This window comes from Chiloscyllium punctatum, chromosome 10, assembly GCF_047496795.1.
Source record: "Chiloscyllium punctatum isolate Juve2018m chromosome 10, sChiPun1.3, whole genome shotgun sequence".
Lineage (NCBI taxonomy): Eukaryota > Metazoa > Chordata > Chondrichthyes > Orectolobiformes > Hemiscylliidae > Chiloscyllium > Chiloscyllium punctatum.
Window position 1 is genome coordinate 22,755,969 of NC_092748.1, and position 17,002 is coordinate 22,772,970.

The following is a 17,002-nucleotide window of genomic DNA, read 5'->3' on the forward strand; positions in this document are numbered from 1 at the left end:
TGCTTGCTCTTACATGTTCTGCCATGCCTGGTGAAACCAAGTGTCCCATATGCCTTAATTCACACGCTTGGCCAACTTCAGAGATCTGTGAATAATTACCTCAAGATCCCTCTGTTCCTATATGCTACCCAGTGCCCTGCCATTCATTAAACATTCCCTCATCTTGGTTCTTCTTCTTAAAGTGTATCACCTCACACTTATCAGGTTTAAGTATCATCTGCCACTGGTACGGCCATCTGACCAACCCATCTTTATCTTCCTGCAGCCTACAACCATCTTCTTCACTACTAACCATTCCACCAACCTTAACATAGCCCCCCACATTTTCTATATCATCCATGTATTTAACAAATAATAAAGGTCCCCGTACTGACCCTTGTGATACACTGCTGGACACTGGCCTCCAGTCATTCAAGCAGCTTTCTACCACTACCCTTTGTGTCCTATTTAAAGCCAGTTTCTGATCCATCTCACCAGATTCCCTCAATTCCATGTGCATTAACCTTCTGAGTCAATCTCCCATGTGGGACCTTGTCAAAAGCTTTGCTAAATTCCATATAAACTACATCAGCTGAGCTTCCCTCTTCCACAGACTTGATCATATTTTCAAAAATATTCTAACAAATTTGTTAGGCATGACCTCCCTCTGACAAAACCATGCTAACTATCCCTAACTAACCCATTCCTTTCCAAGTGGATATTAATTTGTTCCTTCAGAATTTTCTCCAATTGTTTCCCTACCACTGACATGAGACTCACTGGACTGTAATTTCCTAGTTTACTTCTATCACCCTTCTTGACACAGATCTATGATGCTATGATTAATTTGTGAAATTGTGGTGTCTCAGGAAAGGACAAATCTGGATAGTGTACACTTCTGGTTCCAACATTTTCAGACATGACAAGGAAGGGAAAATAGAGTGCTGTTTTTGGTTAAGGAGAACACTGCAATACTGGAGAAAGAGGATGTCTCTGAAGGTTCAAAAACAAAATCAATTAATTTCGAGCTCAGGAATAGGTCACATTTACATTACTCGGTGTGATTTATAGACCACCAGCTGTTGGGAAGGATGCAAAGAAACAAACCTACAGGGGATTACAGGAAGAAGTACCACCATCATGAGGTAAGAATAATGGAGCACTTTGCTATCCAAATATAGACTGGGATACTGTTTGTGCAAGGGTAGCCCATTGTTTAGTTCCTGTTTCTCCCACCAGCATTTGGTTCCAGTCCTTCTGGCCCAGCTCTGTTCTTATCCCATTGAAGTCTGTTCTCCACTAGTTGATTATTCTAACTCTGAATTGACCCATCTCATTTTTCATTGTCATCCCAAGCTAATGATCCAATGATTTGCTTTGGAGAGGGTACACAGAAGGTTCACCAGGATGTTGCCTGGTATAGGGGACACTATTTATGAATAAAGGTTGCGTCGATTAGGATTATTTTCATTAGGAAGACAGAGGTGGAAGGGGGGAACCTGACTGAGGTGTACAAAATCATGAGCTGTACTGACAGGGTGGATAGCAAGAAGCTTTTTCCCAGAGTGACTCTGGGAGAACTCAATTACCAGAGATCACGAGTTCAAGATGAGAGGGGAAAAGTTTAGGGGAGATATATGTGGAAAGTTCTTAACACAGAGGCCGGTGGGTACCTGGAACATGTTGCCAGGGAATGTGGTAGAGGCGGGCATGATAGCATCATTTAAGATGTATCTAGACAGATACATGAATGGGCGGGGAACAAAGGGATACGGATCCTTGGAACATAGGCAACAGATTTAGACAGGGGATCTGGATCGGCGCAGGCTTGGAAGGCTGAAGGGCCTGTTTTTATGCTGTAATTTTCTTTGTTCTTTGTCCTTGTTCTGATCAACTGCCCCCCAAACATTGCCCTACTGTCCCTAGGTACACTTCATTTCTAAGAACCATGTCTCGCAGTGTCTCCTTTCTCGTTGCACTGGGCACATACTGCTGTAGGAATTCTACTGAACATAATCAAAGAGTATTTGCCCGTCTTCAAAGAGGTGGCGATTTAGGCACAGTAAAAACATATCCCCTCAAAGGGGAAAGGTAGGGCAAACAAATTCAGACCTCCCTGGATAACAGTGGAGATGGAAATTAAGTTAAGTAAAATAGAAGTGTTCATGATTGATATCAGGTAGTGATTACAACTGAGAACCAGACTGAATATAGAAGGTTCAGAAGGCAGTGAAAAACCAAATACGAGAAGCAGAGAGGGACTATGAGAATAGACTGACAACTACCATAAAGGGATATCCTAAAGTCTTCTGTCAATACATCAATATTAAAAAGGGGCTTGATGCTTAGAGGCAAGGGGCGTGGCTAAGGTGATGATGAATACTTTGCATCTGTCTATAGCTACAAGGCCACAGTGAAGGAGGAGGAAACTCGGTCTCTAGAAAGCTTTCAAATGTGTAAGAAAGAGTTATTGAATAGACTGTCAGTACTTAAAGGCAGTAAGACACTGGAGCCAGATGAGATGCAGCTAAAGATATTGGTTGAAGCGACAGTAGAAATTGCAGTGCTACTGACAATAGTCTTTCAATCTTCTCTAGATTCAGGGGGTAGTGATGGGAGTTTGGAGAATTGCAAACAATTATACGTATGTTAAAAAGAGGTGTAAAGATAGACCCAGCAATTACCGACTGGTCAGTTTAACTACGATATAGTGGGGAAACGTGTAGAAACTATTATTTGAGATAATTAATAGTCACCAGGAATGTGTGGGTTGATTTGAAAGAGTCAACAGGAGTTTGTTAAGTTTGATACATTGTCATTAAACAGTCCTGAGAGTAAGGACACAGGTTATAGAGTTTAAGAGCAGGTAGGTTATGCTGGGACTGTATGAAATGTTAGTTAGACCTCAAATAGAGTATTGTGCACAGTTCTGGAATCCACATAATAGGAGGTATGTGATTCACTGGAGAGGCGCAGAGGATATTGCCTAGACTGAACGTTTTCAATTAGCAAGAGAGATTGGACAGTCTGGGATTGTTTCCCTAGAGCAGGGAAGACTGAGAGGGGACATGATTGAGATGTATAAAATTATGAAGGGTATAGATAGGTTAGACAGAAAAAGACTGTTCCCCTTGATGAACAGATCAATTACCGGGGGACAAAGATTTAAGGTAAGGGGCAGAAGTTTTACAGGAAATGTTAGGAAAAACATTTTCACCCAGAGGGCAGTGGGAATCTGTAACTCACTGTCTGTAAGGGTGGTAGAAGCTGAAATCCTCATAATATTTAAGGAATATTTGGATGAGTACTTACAATACCAAGGCATTCAAGGCTATGGACCTAGTGCTGGAAAATAGAATTAGAATTGTTAAGTGGTTGTTTTGACTGGCACAGACAATGGGCCTTTTTGTGTGCTGTAGATCTCTGACTCTCTAAAACGGTCACCACCAAATGGATACAAAATTGGCTGAATGACAGGAAACAGAAAGTAATAGTTAATGGATATTTTTCAGGTTGAAGTAAGGCTTGTAGCAGAGTTCAACAAGGATCAGTCTTGGGGCCCTTGCATTCCCCAATATAGATTAATGATCTAGATTTTGGTGTGCAAGAGTTGCAAACTGTGAGAATGTCATTGTAGACTTCTAAAAGGATATTGACAGTTGGTGGACTGTGCGGAGAAATGGCTGATGAAGTTCAACGCAGGAAAGCGTAAGTGATACGCTTTAGCACAAAGGAGACAGTGTAATGGGTACTATTCTAAAGGGTGTGTCTGTGGACAAGTCATTAGTAGTGGCACAATAAAGGCATTGAGTATAAAGACAGGGAGGATATGATGAACCTATATAGGTTATACTTACAAAGGTTAGACTTCAGGTGGAGTAATGTGTACAGTTCTGGGCTAAGAACCACACTTTGGAAGGATGCGAATGCATCAGAGAAATTGCAAAGAGGTTTATGAAAATGGTTCCAGGGATTAAAGACTTCAATTATGAGCAAAGATCAGAGAGAGCAAAAAGGAGATTTGAAAGAAGTTTTCAAAATCATGAGGGTGTGGACAAATTAGACAGAAAGAAATTGGCCCTATTCATAAGAGGATCGAGAACTACAAGGCACAGTTTTAAAGTATTTTGCAAAAGAAGCAAGAGCAAGGTAAGAAACAGCTTTCTACTTAGTGAGTAGTTCGGGAAGAAATGCACTGTTTGGAAGTGTGGTGGAGGCAGGTTCAATTGAGACATTAGACGATTATTTGAATAGAAAATGTGCAGATTTACAAGGAAAAGACAGAAGACTGGCACTAAGTTAAACTGCTCAGAGAGCCAATTCAGACATGATGGGTCAAGTGACCTCTTTCTATACCATAACAATTCCATTTGTTCAGAGATTAAGGATGCAAGCTACACTCAGAAAACCCAATACTTAATGTACTCTAAAGAACTATGTCCAGAAAACCAATGGTACCCGCAATCAGACAATATACAACATTTGTGCAGCTTGCCCTTTTTGATGCCAAAGGTATGACATGAGAATACCTTTTCTCAGAGAAGGCCACGAATCTTTGGAACATTTCTTCAAAGTAAAAAATGGTGTAAGTAGAGTCTTTGAATATTTTTAAGGTAGAGGTAGACAGATTCTTGGTAAGTGAGGGTAGATGGAAATGTGAAGTAACCAAATCTTACTACAGAGCAGAGCAGGCTTGAGGGGAGATCTAATTCGTCCCACTCCCCGACAGTTTCCAAACAACCCAAGATTTTTTCATGTTCTGGTAAAATTGTGCAAGATATTGTTGAGTCTGCTTCCACTCCCCTTTCAGGCAGTACATGTCAGATCATAAGTAACTCTGATGAAGCAGTGAGAAGACATCTAGGGTTTCTGATGCTGCCTTGGAGGCCTTGTGAAAGGATTGGACAGGAGGATAGGCATCTACACGGAGCAGAAAGACCACTCGCCATCTGCCAGCATTAGCATCATCTCAACTCTAAAGCATTGGTCTAAAGTTTTGTTAAGACCATAAAACATAGGAGTGGAAGGCAGCCATTCAACTTGTCGAGTCCACTCCGCCATTCAATCATGGCTGATGGGCATTTCAACTCTAATTACCCGCACTCTCCCCCGTAGCCCTTAATTCCTTGCGAGATCAAGAACTTAACAATCCCTGCCTTGAAGACACCCAACATCCCGGCCTCCGCTGCGCTCCCAATCTCCCCGCTTGACGGAAACAACTTCCCAGTGTTCACCCTTTCAAAGCCATGCATTATCTTATAAGTTTCGATTAGATCTCCCTCAACCTTCTGAACACTAACAAATATAATCCCAGGATCCTCAGCCATTCATCATGTTGTTTAGAGGAGTCAGATAAAAAAATCTGTGGGAGCATTTGTCAGGAGATGAAACAGATGATTTTTATTTGGAATCAACAGACTCAATAGACTGAAGGGCTACTTATTACTTCATGCTTTTGCTTTGGTCTTACCTTCAAAGCAGTAAATTTGTACGGCTGATGGCCCTTGAAACTCTCATGAATCTGTGCCATTGCACGAGCAGTCCTCTCCCAGAAGTGCAGCAGAGTATTCTAGTGGAAGAAAAGCAAACACATAACTTCTAGGTATACAGAAGAAAACAGGGAAGGAGAGTAAATGGAATTAAGACAGAGAGACGACTTAATGGCAGTGCATGGAGTGGCAGGGCACAGCAGCGAGTCTGACTGGGCAACTTCCTAATCTCAGACATGCTATCAGGAACACACTGGAAGAGATGCTATGTTTTTGAATGGACGATAATAGACAGGGCAGATGAAGCTGGGGGGGGTGGGGGAAGAGAAAATGAGAGAAATGCCTCAGTCCATTCTCATGTACTTACGAGCAGAATTATCAATAGTGGCGTTGACAAGCAGACTGATTTCCCACCTACTCAAGCAGGAATGGCGCATCACCCAGGGAAGGAGGGAGGAGGAGAAAATATTTTTAACTTTTGGAACAAAAATTAATAAATAGCAAAACATATTTGAACAACTGTTGTGACAGAGCGCACTTAATAGGTTGTGACTCCAAACTTTGCAGATAGAAATATGCTAATGGAATGAAATAAAGAAAAAGGCTGACTTTATACTTAATGTCTTACATCATATGCAAGAGGAGATGGGGATATGATAATAGTAATGATGCTACTGGACTATTAATCCAGAGAAGATGAGTTCCACTTCCAATATTCTGGATGTTTTATACTTGAATTCAGTTTGATAAAAGACAAATCCTGAAAACAAAAAGTTTCAATAAAGTGCTTTTGGAAAGGAAAGTGGAAAGGAAACCTACTATCCATATCCAATCTGACCAATACAGAATCATGGAAAGTTAAAGCACAGAAGGAGGCCATTCAGTCATCATTTCTGTGCTGGCTTGTGATCCTGCCTGTTCCACATTCCAGTTTTCTCTCTGTAACAGTGTAAGCTCTTCATCATATCTGACCATCTGCCTTGTGAAATTATTGATGGAATCATCTTTGACCAGTGCTGTTGGTAAAGTGTTCCATGAACTCTGAGCAAAAAGGAATAAGTTCTCGTAATCACCCCTTCCAATGATTTTACATGTATAAACTTTGGATATTGAGACACTTCTTGAGGGGATAGTTTTTCTCTACTCACCTCATCAAAACCTCTTAACATTTTGAAAACCTCCATTAGGTCATATGTCATGCTCAGGATTGTCTTCAATTTGCCAGCTGAGGCCTAACCAGTGATTTATACAGTTTAGCATGATTTCTTTCATTTTTATATTCTGTGCCTCGACTCCTAAGTCCATATTTGTAACCACATCAACTTGCCATGCTGCCTTTTGGGAATTTGCATGCAAGGACCAAGGTCTCAGAAATATGTCACATTCCATTTCTCTGAATGAATTCTATCTGCCCACTTCTTCTTCCTAGAGTCTACAACTATCCTCATTATCTATTACGTCACTGAGTTGCATATTACCTACAAACTTTACAAGTATCGTTTCGTTCATCTGAGTCAAGATCATTTATAAAAGTTTTTTTCTGGTATAAAAAGAGCAACTCATCCATGGGGAAAACCACTCCAATCTGAAGAGCATCCATCACTACTACCCAGTGTCTCCAATCACAAAGCCAACACTGTGACCTGCCATGGGCTTCCATCTTCTTTCGGATGGCACTTTGCTGAATGCATTCCAAACATCCATGTGTACAATACTGACTACTGCTCTACCTTGATTAACCTTCTCTGGTATGTCATCATACAAATCAATCAAGTTGGTCAGACATGATTTAACTTTAGCAAATCCCTCGAGTCCCCTTCTTAAATCCAGGTCTTTCCAAAGGGAATTTTATTTTTCCTTTGCTAACCATAACAGGGAAGCTGGTCTCTTGTTCTGTGTTTCATCCTTCGCCCTGTTGTTGAACAGTGGTGGGAACGTTTGCAAACCTCTCATCCACCAGCACCAATCAGAGCTGAAAGACCGTGACCAGCACCTCTGCAATTTTTACCTTTGTTTCTTCCAGCAAATCAGGATACATTCTATCTGGGCCAGGTAGCTTGACACCGTTTGGTCATGCTAATCCACTTTCATACACCCTATTACTCTCCTATCCATAGTTTTTCCCTTTTTGTTGTGTTACCATCACATCATTCACTTCTTTTGTGAAGGGAAGGTACTTATTTAATATGTTGGCCATACCCTCTACTTTTACATATAAAGAACTGCCCTTCGGGTCCTTAACAGACACAGCATTTTCTATTGGTAACCTGCTGCACTTTATGCATAAAGAATGTTTTAGGTAACTGTTCCATTATATGACCTGGCAAGTTGTTCTGCTCCATTGTTGCAATTTTTGGGGGGGGTCGGTGGAGGGGGGCAGCGGGGAGGTGGGGGGAAGAGAGAGAAAAAGAGAGAAAGAGAGAGAGAGAATAAATGTCAACTTTGCTTTTGACACAAATATTCAAAGAATAATAAAATGACTGGGCAATCAGTCAGCTCGAAGTTTTGGGGAGCTACTGAACTGTTTTAGGGGTTATGATACTTCCCCTTCAAAACAGAAACCTCTACAGCAGGTATCTGGAATTCTTATTAGGTAAGCTCCAACTGTGCACCATGCCAAATGATACTACTTATTTAAAGAGAGTGATGCTGTCCTTAAAACTGACAAACAGCCAAGAAATGGTAATGGAAAATCACTGTCTCCTTGTATAATGCTCCCAGCCCCAAGATTTGAAAGTGACATATTGCTGCTACTTAATGGCACCGTGTTGTGTGATGTGTTCCGTTCCAAGGCATTAGTACCTGGTAAGCAACAAGTGACTGGGAAAGAAGATTGCAACGGCTCGCTCCAAGTAAGTCTACTTTCTGACACACATCATTCTTTAACTTGTCAAACTGAACTTTGGCGTTCCGCACTTGTGCCTGGACCTGCATTAAAACACAAAACAGTAACATTGGTCAACCAAGGTCTGTGTATTTAAAAGAAACAAAGTTAACTCGATTTTTCTTCTTAAAACACAATTGATACTTTTTTCACAAGGTCAAGCCCTTATGTTTAGCCTGTGTCAATTATTCCTTCCTTCTCTCAAAGGCTGGACTGATGATGGAGGGGACAGTTCAACGGACATCCACAGCTTCATCAAAGCAGCTGTCCTGTGCAAGTGCAAGTCCAGTCAGAGACTAGTAAGCAGCCTATTCAACCACAGACAGAATCACCGCTTAGCTCAATCCTGTGCTCACCTGGCATTCACACAGATACACCTGATCTTCCCACCAAGGATCACAGACAGCCATCGGGAGCAGTATTTCCATCTCCCTGACCCTATCACCTGTATGGAGGCAATGGGTTTCATATCATGGGTATAAACAGTAAGAACTGCGAGGGGTGGAAACCTGAAATAAAAGCAGCAAGTGCTGGAGAAACTCAGCAGGTCTCGCAGCGTCTGTTGAGAAGAAAAACATTGTTAATATTTCAAATGCAGTAACTGCTAAATGGCCACTGGCCACTCAAAACAATGAAGGTCTTTTGACTGAAACGTCGATTTTCCTGCTCCTCGGATGCTGCCTATCCTATGAAAATGACAAACAGCAGTGGACCCAAAACAGATCTTTGCGATACACCACTAGTGACTAAACTCCACGGCAAACAGTTCCCATCAACCACCACCCTCTATCTTCTTTCAGCTAGCCAATTTCTGATCCAAACCACTAAATCACCCTCAATCCCATGCCTCCATATCTTGTGCAATAGCCTACTGTGGGGAACCTTATCAAATGCCTTACTGAAATCCATATACACCACATCAACCGCTATATCCTCATCCACCTTTTTGGTCACCTTCTCAAAGAACTCAGTAAGGTTTGAGAGGCACAACCTACCCTTCACAAACCGTGTTGACTATCCCGAATCAACTTATTCCTCTCTCGATGATTATAAATCTTATCACTTATAACCATTTCCAATACTTTACCCACAACTGAAGTAAGACTCACTGGTCTGTGATTACCAGGATTGTCTCTACTCCCCTTCTTGAACAAGGGGACAACATTTGCTATCCTCCAGTCTTCTGGCAATTGAGTAGACAATGACCAACATAAAGATCAAAGCCAAAGGCTCTGCAATCTCCTCCCTGACTTCCCAGAGAATCCTAGGATAAATCCCATCCAGCTAGGGGTCTTGTCTATTTTCACAATTTCCAGAATTGCTAACACCTCCTCCTTGTGAACTTCAATCCCGTCTAGTCTAGTGGCCTGTATCTCAGTATTCTCCTCGACAACATTGTCTTTTTCCAGTGCGAATATAGCTGAAAAATATTCATTTAGTGCTTCTTCTATCTCCTCAGATTCCACACATAACATCCCACTACTATCCTTGATTGACCCTAATCTTTTATTCTTGACATACCTATAGAAAGCTTTGGGGTTTTCCTTGATCCTATCTGCCAACGACATCTCATGTCCCCTTCCGGCTCTTCTTAGCTCTCTCTTTAGGTCTTTTCTGGCTAACTTGTAACTCTCAAGCACCCTAACTGAGCCTTCACATCTCACCCTAACATAAGCCTCCTTCTTCCTCTTGACAAGAGATTCAACTTCTGTAGTAAATCATGGCTCCCTCACTTGATCACTTCCTCCCTGCCTGACAGGTACATACTTACCTTGATACAACTGCACAGGGCATTGCTGAGACGACACCAGAGTCCTGTGCACAGTTTGGTCTTCTTACTTAATAAGGGTTGTATCGGAGGCAGCTCAATGAAGGTTCACTTGGCTGATTCAAGGTTGAGCAGGTTGGGCCTTTACTCACGGGAGTCCAGAAGAGTAAGAAGTGATCTTACTGGAATAAGATCTGAGAGAGCGCGACAAAGTAGATTATTTCTCCGGTAGACAGGATTCTAGATGCAGGTGGTGTAGGATCAGAATAGAGGTTTGCCCTTTTAAACTTGAAAATAGGTGGAGTTTCTTCTGAGAGGGTTACAAATCTTCTTTTCCACCCCAGAAAGGAGTGGAGCTGGAGTTATTGAGTGGACTCAACATGCATGTTTATTTTTAAGACTGCAGGGTAGTTGAGAGCTATGTGAACAAACAGGAAGGTGGAATTTACATCAAGATCAGATCAACATGATCATAGCGAATGGCAAAGCAAGCTCAAGGGATCTCGTGGCCTACTCCTGTTCACATTCCATATATTCTTATATCACACGATGGGGGCTAGTGGTTGAGCTCTGACTGAGATCAGTTCAATGAAAGAGAATTTTTAACGCCTGGATCAGATGTGAATTTATGCACCCTTGGCTGAACTGTGAAACCTGGACCAAGTAAATCTACACTTCCAAAGACTCCACTAAATTATTTTTTAGAGCCAATGATGTGAAATGTAACTTCAAAGAGATGCACTGCATCCAAAGAGTAATTAAAACAGAGTGTTCTCTTCCCCTGAGTGAAATCACTTAAAGACATATGCTGTGCAACTTTCACCATGTGCTGAAACATCATAGTCTGTTAATGATTTTCCTCCTTTAAAAAGAAAAATGACAAGCCTCAAAGGAGGGCTGGAAGCAGGATGTCAGAGCCAAAGCCATGTTTAGTGTTTCAATAGAATGACCCAAATTTATTTGGTGGAAAACCAACAAGAAACATAATCTGTGGCTAGCAGACTACCCAAGGGATGGAGACAGGTGCTGGGGCAAAAGGTAACTTGATATATCACTAGCTCACAAAATCTCCACAGATGAGAACTGAATTCCAGCAGAAGGTAAACAATCTGAAACACAAACTTGGTTTTCTCCCTCTCTCTCTCTCTCCACAGATGCTAAGTATTTCCAGCGCTGTCTGTGTTTTCCTTCAAGTTTCCATCACCCCACAATATTTCACTCTGTGAGGATTTTTTTCTTGTTTGTTCCTGAACATAACACAGCCTTCAGAAGCGAGTTTGATTCTCACTTCGAATTTTACATTGACTCCACATAAAACAAATTAGATTTTAAAATTCTTTTATATTTTAACCCTCACTGATCTCCTGGTGGCCGGGGGCAGGTGAAGAATGTGCTTTCAGGTCTTTCAATAGGTACTCTACCAGTAATAAATAAGTGTGGCCTGGGGTTGATTGTCTCCTGCTTTAACCGAGCACGTAGCCTCTGTCACAATGACAGAGGGACACACACTTATTTCACTGCTTTCAGACTTTTGTGACTTTGCATACAATGTTAAAAGAACCATACAATACCAGGTTATAGTCCAACAGGTTTATTTGGAAGCACTAGCTTTCGGAGCGCTGCTCCTTCATCTGCTACCTGGTGAAGGAGCAGCGCTCCGAAAGCAAGTACTTCCAAATACAATAAACGAGGTTGGACTGAAACCTCGTGTTGTGTGATTTTTAACTTTGTCCACCCCAGTCCAACATCAGCTGCTCCACATCATTTGTAGACAATGAAATACTTTTGAGGTGTGGTAAAAGTTTTAATGTAGGAGTTGCAGCAGTTAATTCCATACCCGAGCAAGATCCAACAATCAGAACCATGGTATCAAGTAGATCAGCTGGAACCTAAGACCTTCAGTCTCCAAGGTGAGGGTACTTCTAATTAAGTGACAGACACACCTAGAGAATCAACATGAATCAATATCTGGCCAACCCCAGTAATATTGCTGTGCTCCTGGTGTCACCTATTTATTGCTTTATTGTTTTTCTACTTTGGGAGAGTAGAATTGTGGAGAGTGTGGATGATCAAGGTTTACAATTGTGTTGTATACTGCAACTATATAAAAAAAACTATAAAATTCAGGAGTTGTGTGAAAACAGGGAATGGTGGATAAGAAACATGCAGTGTATACAGTAAAGCATATTATAAAGTTTCATCCTCAGAATCTGGGAGCAGGAGTACACCATTCAGTCCCTTTAGCCTGGTCCACCATCCCACTCACTGATTATCGTCTACCTCAACACCACTCACTCATGCTATCCACATACCCCTTGATACCTTCAGCATCTGGAAATTGACTTATTTCTGTGTTGAATACACTCAAGGATGAAGCCTCCTTGGCTCTCTGTGATGTGATTCATAGTTATCTTCAGACATTACCAAAACATTTCAAACAATGTGCACAGAAAAGCCTTCAGCATTTTGGCTATATTGATTACCACAAAGTTAATGGCAGTTACAAGCATCTCTGAGGGAATTTGGTACTGAGTGCATACTTTGCTGTGTCTAGTAGCCAGATAAACTAATTCCACATTTATTTTTCATCACTGACCGTTGTCCCGCAAGTTAGCAGGACCATGCCAAATGCCATGTTAAACATCTCAAGATTTCCAAACTGCTTTTCAAACTGGCTGACGGACTGGAACAATCAGGCAATTCAGGAAGACTCTCAGTGAATGAAAACTCAATGAGAGTTTGTAAATGATTAAAGATACTCCAACAGATATCAAAACCTCAGGTTAGATTTTGTCCTATAGCACAGATAATTCAGACTACATTATGTACTAACCAAGTATTGGGGTAGCGCCAAGGCCCAGAGGGACTAAGAGATTTCTGCAGGCAGTTCTCAAGTAATACCTGCTAGACTGGTAAGTGCAGTCACACCTAGAACCAGATTCTTTTCACTGGAACAACTAAGCGCATCAACACCCCAGCAACTGGCAGAACATTCATGATCTCTCATGACCCTGTCTGAGAATCATAACCACATGCTTTTTTTTTCTGGCATTTCTCTTCAGTAAGCAGATCCCTCTCCTAAATCTATCTAAGAACTTAACAATAGGTAGAATACTGGTCCTCTTTATGTTTTCGTAGAGTCATAGAGTCATACAGCATAAAAACAAACCTTTCATCCCACCATATCTGTGCTGACCAACAAACACCAAACCAGACTAATCCCATTTAGCATGCTCTGGCATTTTAAGTGCTCATTCAGATGATTCTTAAATGTTGAGAGAGTACCTGCCTCCTCCACCTTCTCTGGCAGTGTGTTCCAGATTTTTGCTACATTCTGGGTGAAAAATGTTTTCTTAGATCTTCTTACACTTACCCTTCACCTTAAATTTACTTAAGAGGGAAATCAGGAGGGCAAAAAAGGGGCATGAGATAGCTTTGGCAAATAGCATTAAGAGGAATCCAAAGGGATTCTACAAATACATTAAGGGCAAAAGAGTAACTAAGGAATGAATAGGGCCCCTTAAGGATCAGCAAGGCCACCTATATGTGGAACCTATATGTGGAACCACAGGATTTGGGAGAGATACTAAACAAGCATTTTGCACCAGTGTTTACTGTGGAGAAGGATATGGAAGCTCGAAATTGCTGGGAAATAAACAGTAACATTTTGAAAAATATCTATAATAGAAGTATGGCGCTGGACGTCTTAAAACACATAAATGTGGATAAATCCCCAGGTGTATCCTAGAACTCTGTGGAAAGCTAGGGAAGTCATTGCTAGGTCCCTTACTGAAATATTTGCATCATCGATAACCACAGGTCAGGTGCTGGAACACTGGAGGTTGGCTAACGTGGTGCCACTATTTAAGAAAGATGGTAAGGAAAAGCCTGGGAGCTATAGAAAGGTGAGCCAGACATCAGAGGTGGGCAAGTTGTTGCAGGGGATTTGGAGGGTCAGAATTTACATGTTTTTGGAAAGGCAAGGACTGATTAGAGATAGACAGCATGGCTTTGTGTGTGGTAAATCGTGTCTCACTAATTTGACTGAGTGTTTTCGAAGTAACAGAGGATTGAGGGCAGAGCAGTGGACATAGAACAGTCCAGGCCCTTCAGCCCATGATGTTGTGCCAAGCATTTATCTTAACCTAAGATCAACCTAAACTACACACCCCTCAATTTACTGCCGTTCATGTGCTTGTCCAGCAGTTGCTTAAATGTCCCTAATGTCTCTGACTCTCCTCCCACCACTGGCAAGGCATTCCCCACACCCACCACTCTCTGGATAAAGAGCCTACCTCTAACATCTCCCCTATACCTTCCTCCAATCACTTTAAGATTATCACCCCTTCACAACAGCCATTTCTGCCCTGGGGAAATGTCTCTGGCTATTTACTCTATCTATGCCTCTCATTATCTTGTACACCCCAATCAAGTCACCTCTCTTCCTTCTTCTTTCCAGCGTGAAAAGCCCTAGCTCACTCAATCCCTCTTCATAAGAGGAGCCCTCCAATCTAGGCAGCATTCTGGTAAATCTCCTCTGCATCTTTTCTATAGCATCTACATCCTTCCCATAATAAGACAACCAGAACTAGGTACAATATTCCAATGTGGTCTAACCAGATGCAGCAAAACCTCGCTGCTCTTAAACTTATCCCTGATAATGAAACACCATACACTTGGGTGGTAACTGTGAGGGATCTATGTATGTGAACCCAAGATCCCACTGTTCCTCCACACTGCCAAGAATTCTGTATTTACCCCTGTATTCAGCATCAAATTCAACCTTCAAAAATGAATTACTTCGCATTTATCCAGACTGAACTCTATCTGCCACTTCTCAGCCCAGCTCTGCATCCTGTCAATGCCTTGTTGTAGCCTGCAAAAGCCCTCGACACTATCTACAACACCACCGACCTTTGTGTCATCAGCAAACTTACTAATCCATCACCAAGAGAGGAAATGCTGGAAAATCTCAGCAGGTCTGGCAGCATCTGTAAGGAGAGAAAAAAGCTGACGTTTCGAGTCAAAGGGTCAGTTAGACTCGAAAAATCAGCTCTTTTCTCTCCTTACAGATGCTGCCAAACCTGCTGAGATTTTCCAGCATTTTCTCTTTTGGTTTCAGATTCCAGCATCCGCAGTAATTTGCTTTTATCTTTTTTTTACTAATCCATCCTTCTGCTTCCTCATCCAAGTCATTCATAAAAAATTACGAAGTCCAGAGATGCAATAACAAATCCCTGTGAGACATGACTGGTCACTGACCTCCAAGTGGAATACTTTCCATCCACTACCATTCGCTGTCTTCTTTCATCCAGACAGCCACATTTCCCTGTATCCCATACCTGCTAACTTTCTGAATGAGCTTACCTTGGGGAACCTTATCAAATGCCTTACTGAAATCCATATACACCACATCCATTATTCGACCTTCATCAACTTGTCTTGTCACATCCTCAAAGAACTCAATAAGGCTTGTGAGGCATGACCTACTCCTCACAAAGCCATGCTGACTACCTTTAATCAAACAATGTTTTTCCAAATAGTAATAAATCCTATCTCTCAGATCCTTTCCAGTACTTTGCCTACCACAGACATAAGACTGATTGGTCTGTAATTCCCAGGGATTCCCCTATTCCCTTTCTTGAACAGCGGAACAACATTCGCCAGTACTGCACCCGTGGAGAGTGAGGATGAAAAGATCATTGCCAGAGGCGTGACAATCTCATTCCTCGCTTCCTGTAGTAACCTTGGATGTGTTTCGTCTGGCCCTGGGGACTTATCTATCTTGACACTTCTCAGAATTTCCAGCACATGCACTTTCTTAATATCACTCTGTTCAAGCTTTTTACCTGGTCCACAGTGTTCTCACGATCAACAAGGTTTCTCTCTCCAGTGAATACTGAAGCAAAAATCTCATTTAGCACCTCCACTACCTCTTCAGACTCCAGGTACGTTCCCTCCACTATCTCTGATCAGCCCTACCATCTCTTTGATCATTCTCTTATTCCTCACATAAGTGTAGAACGCTTTTGGGTTTTCCCTAGACATGATCTATATGGACTTCAGTAAGGTATTCAACAAGGTTCTTCATGGAACACTGGTTAGCAATGTTAGATCAAATCAAATCTAAATAGAACTAGCCATTTGGATACAGAACTGGCTCAAAGGTAGAAAACAGAGGGCGATGGTGGAGGGTTGTTTTTCAGACTTGGAGGCCTGTGACTAGTGGTGTGCGCCACAAGAATCAGCACTGGGTCCATTGCTTTCAGATGTGAACATAGGAGGTATGGTTAGTAAGTTTGCAGATGGCATCAAAATTGGAAGTGTAGTGGACAGCGAAAAAGGTTACCGCAGATTACAACAGGATCTTGATCTGATAGGCCAATGGGCCAAGAAGTGACAGATGGAGTTTAATTTAGATAAATGTGAGGTACTGCATCTTGGAAAGGCAAATCAGGGTAGGGTTTATCCACTTAATGGTAAGGTCCTGGGGATTCTTGCTGAACAAAGAGACCTTGGATTACAAGTTCATAGTTCCTTGAAAGCAGAGTCCCGGGTAGGCAGGATAGTGAAGAAAGCCTTTGATATGCTTGCCTTTATTGGTCAATGCACTAAGTATAGGAGTTGGGAAGTCATGTTGCAGCTATATAGGACATTGGTTAGGCCAATTTTACAATACTGTGAGCAATTCTGGCCTCCCTGCTATAGGAAGGATGTTGTGAAATTTTGAGAGGTTTCAGAAAAGATTTACAAGGATGTTGCAAGGGTTGGAGGGTTTGAGCTACAAGGAAAGGCTGAATAGGCTGGGGCTATTTTCCCAGGAGCATCAGAGGCTGACTGGTGACCTTATAAAATCATGAGAGGCGTGGATAGGGTGAATAG

The 17,002-nt window shown here is 41.8% G+C and overlaps 1 protein-coding gene across 2 annotated transcripts in view; it reads right to left on the reverse strand.

Moving 5' to 3' along the window:
- LOC140481941 (islet cell autoantigen 1-like protein) overlaps positions 1–17,002 on the reverse strand; it is a 108,547-nt gene that overhangs the window by 31,788 nt on the left and 59,757 nt on the right. For both annotated transcript variants that reach the window (XM_072578678.1, XM_072578679.1), the window contains exons 7-8: positions 8,271–8,396; positions 5,450–5,548 (exon numbers count right to left, since the gene is read on the reverse strand). In XM_072578678.1, the coding sequence (XP_072434779.1) occupies positions 5,450–5,548; positions 8,271–8,396 (225 nt within the window). The remainder of the gene's footprint in view (positions 1–5,449; positions 5,549–8,270; positions 8,397–17,002) is intronic.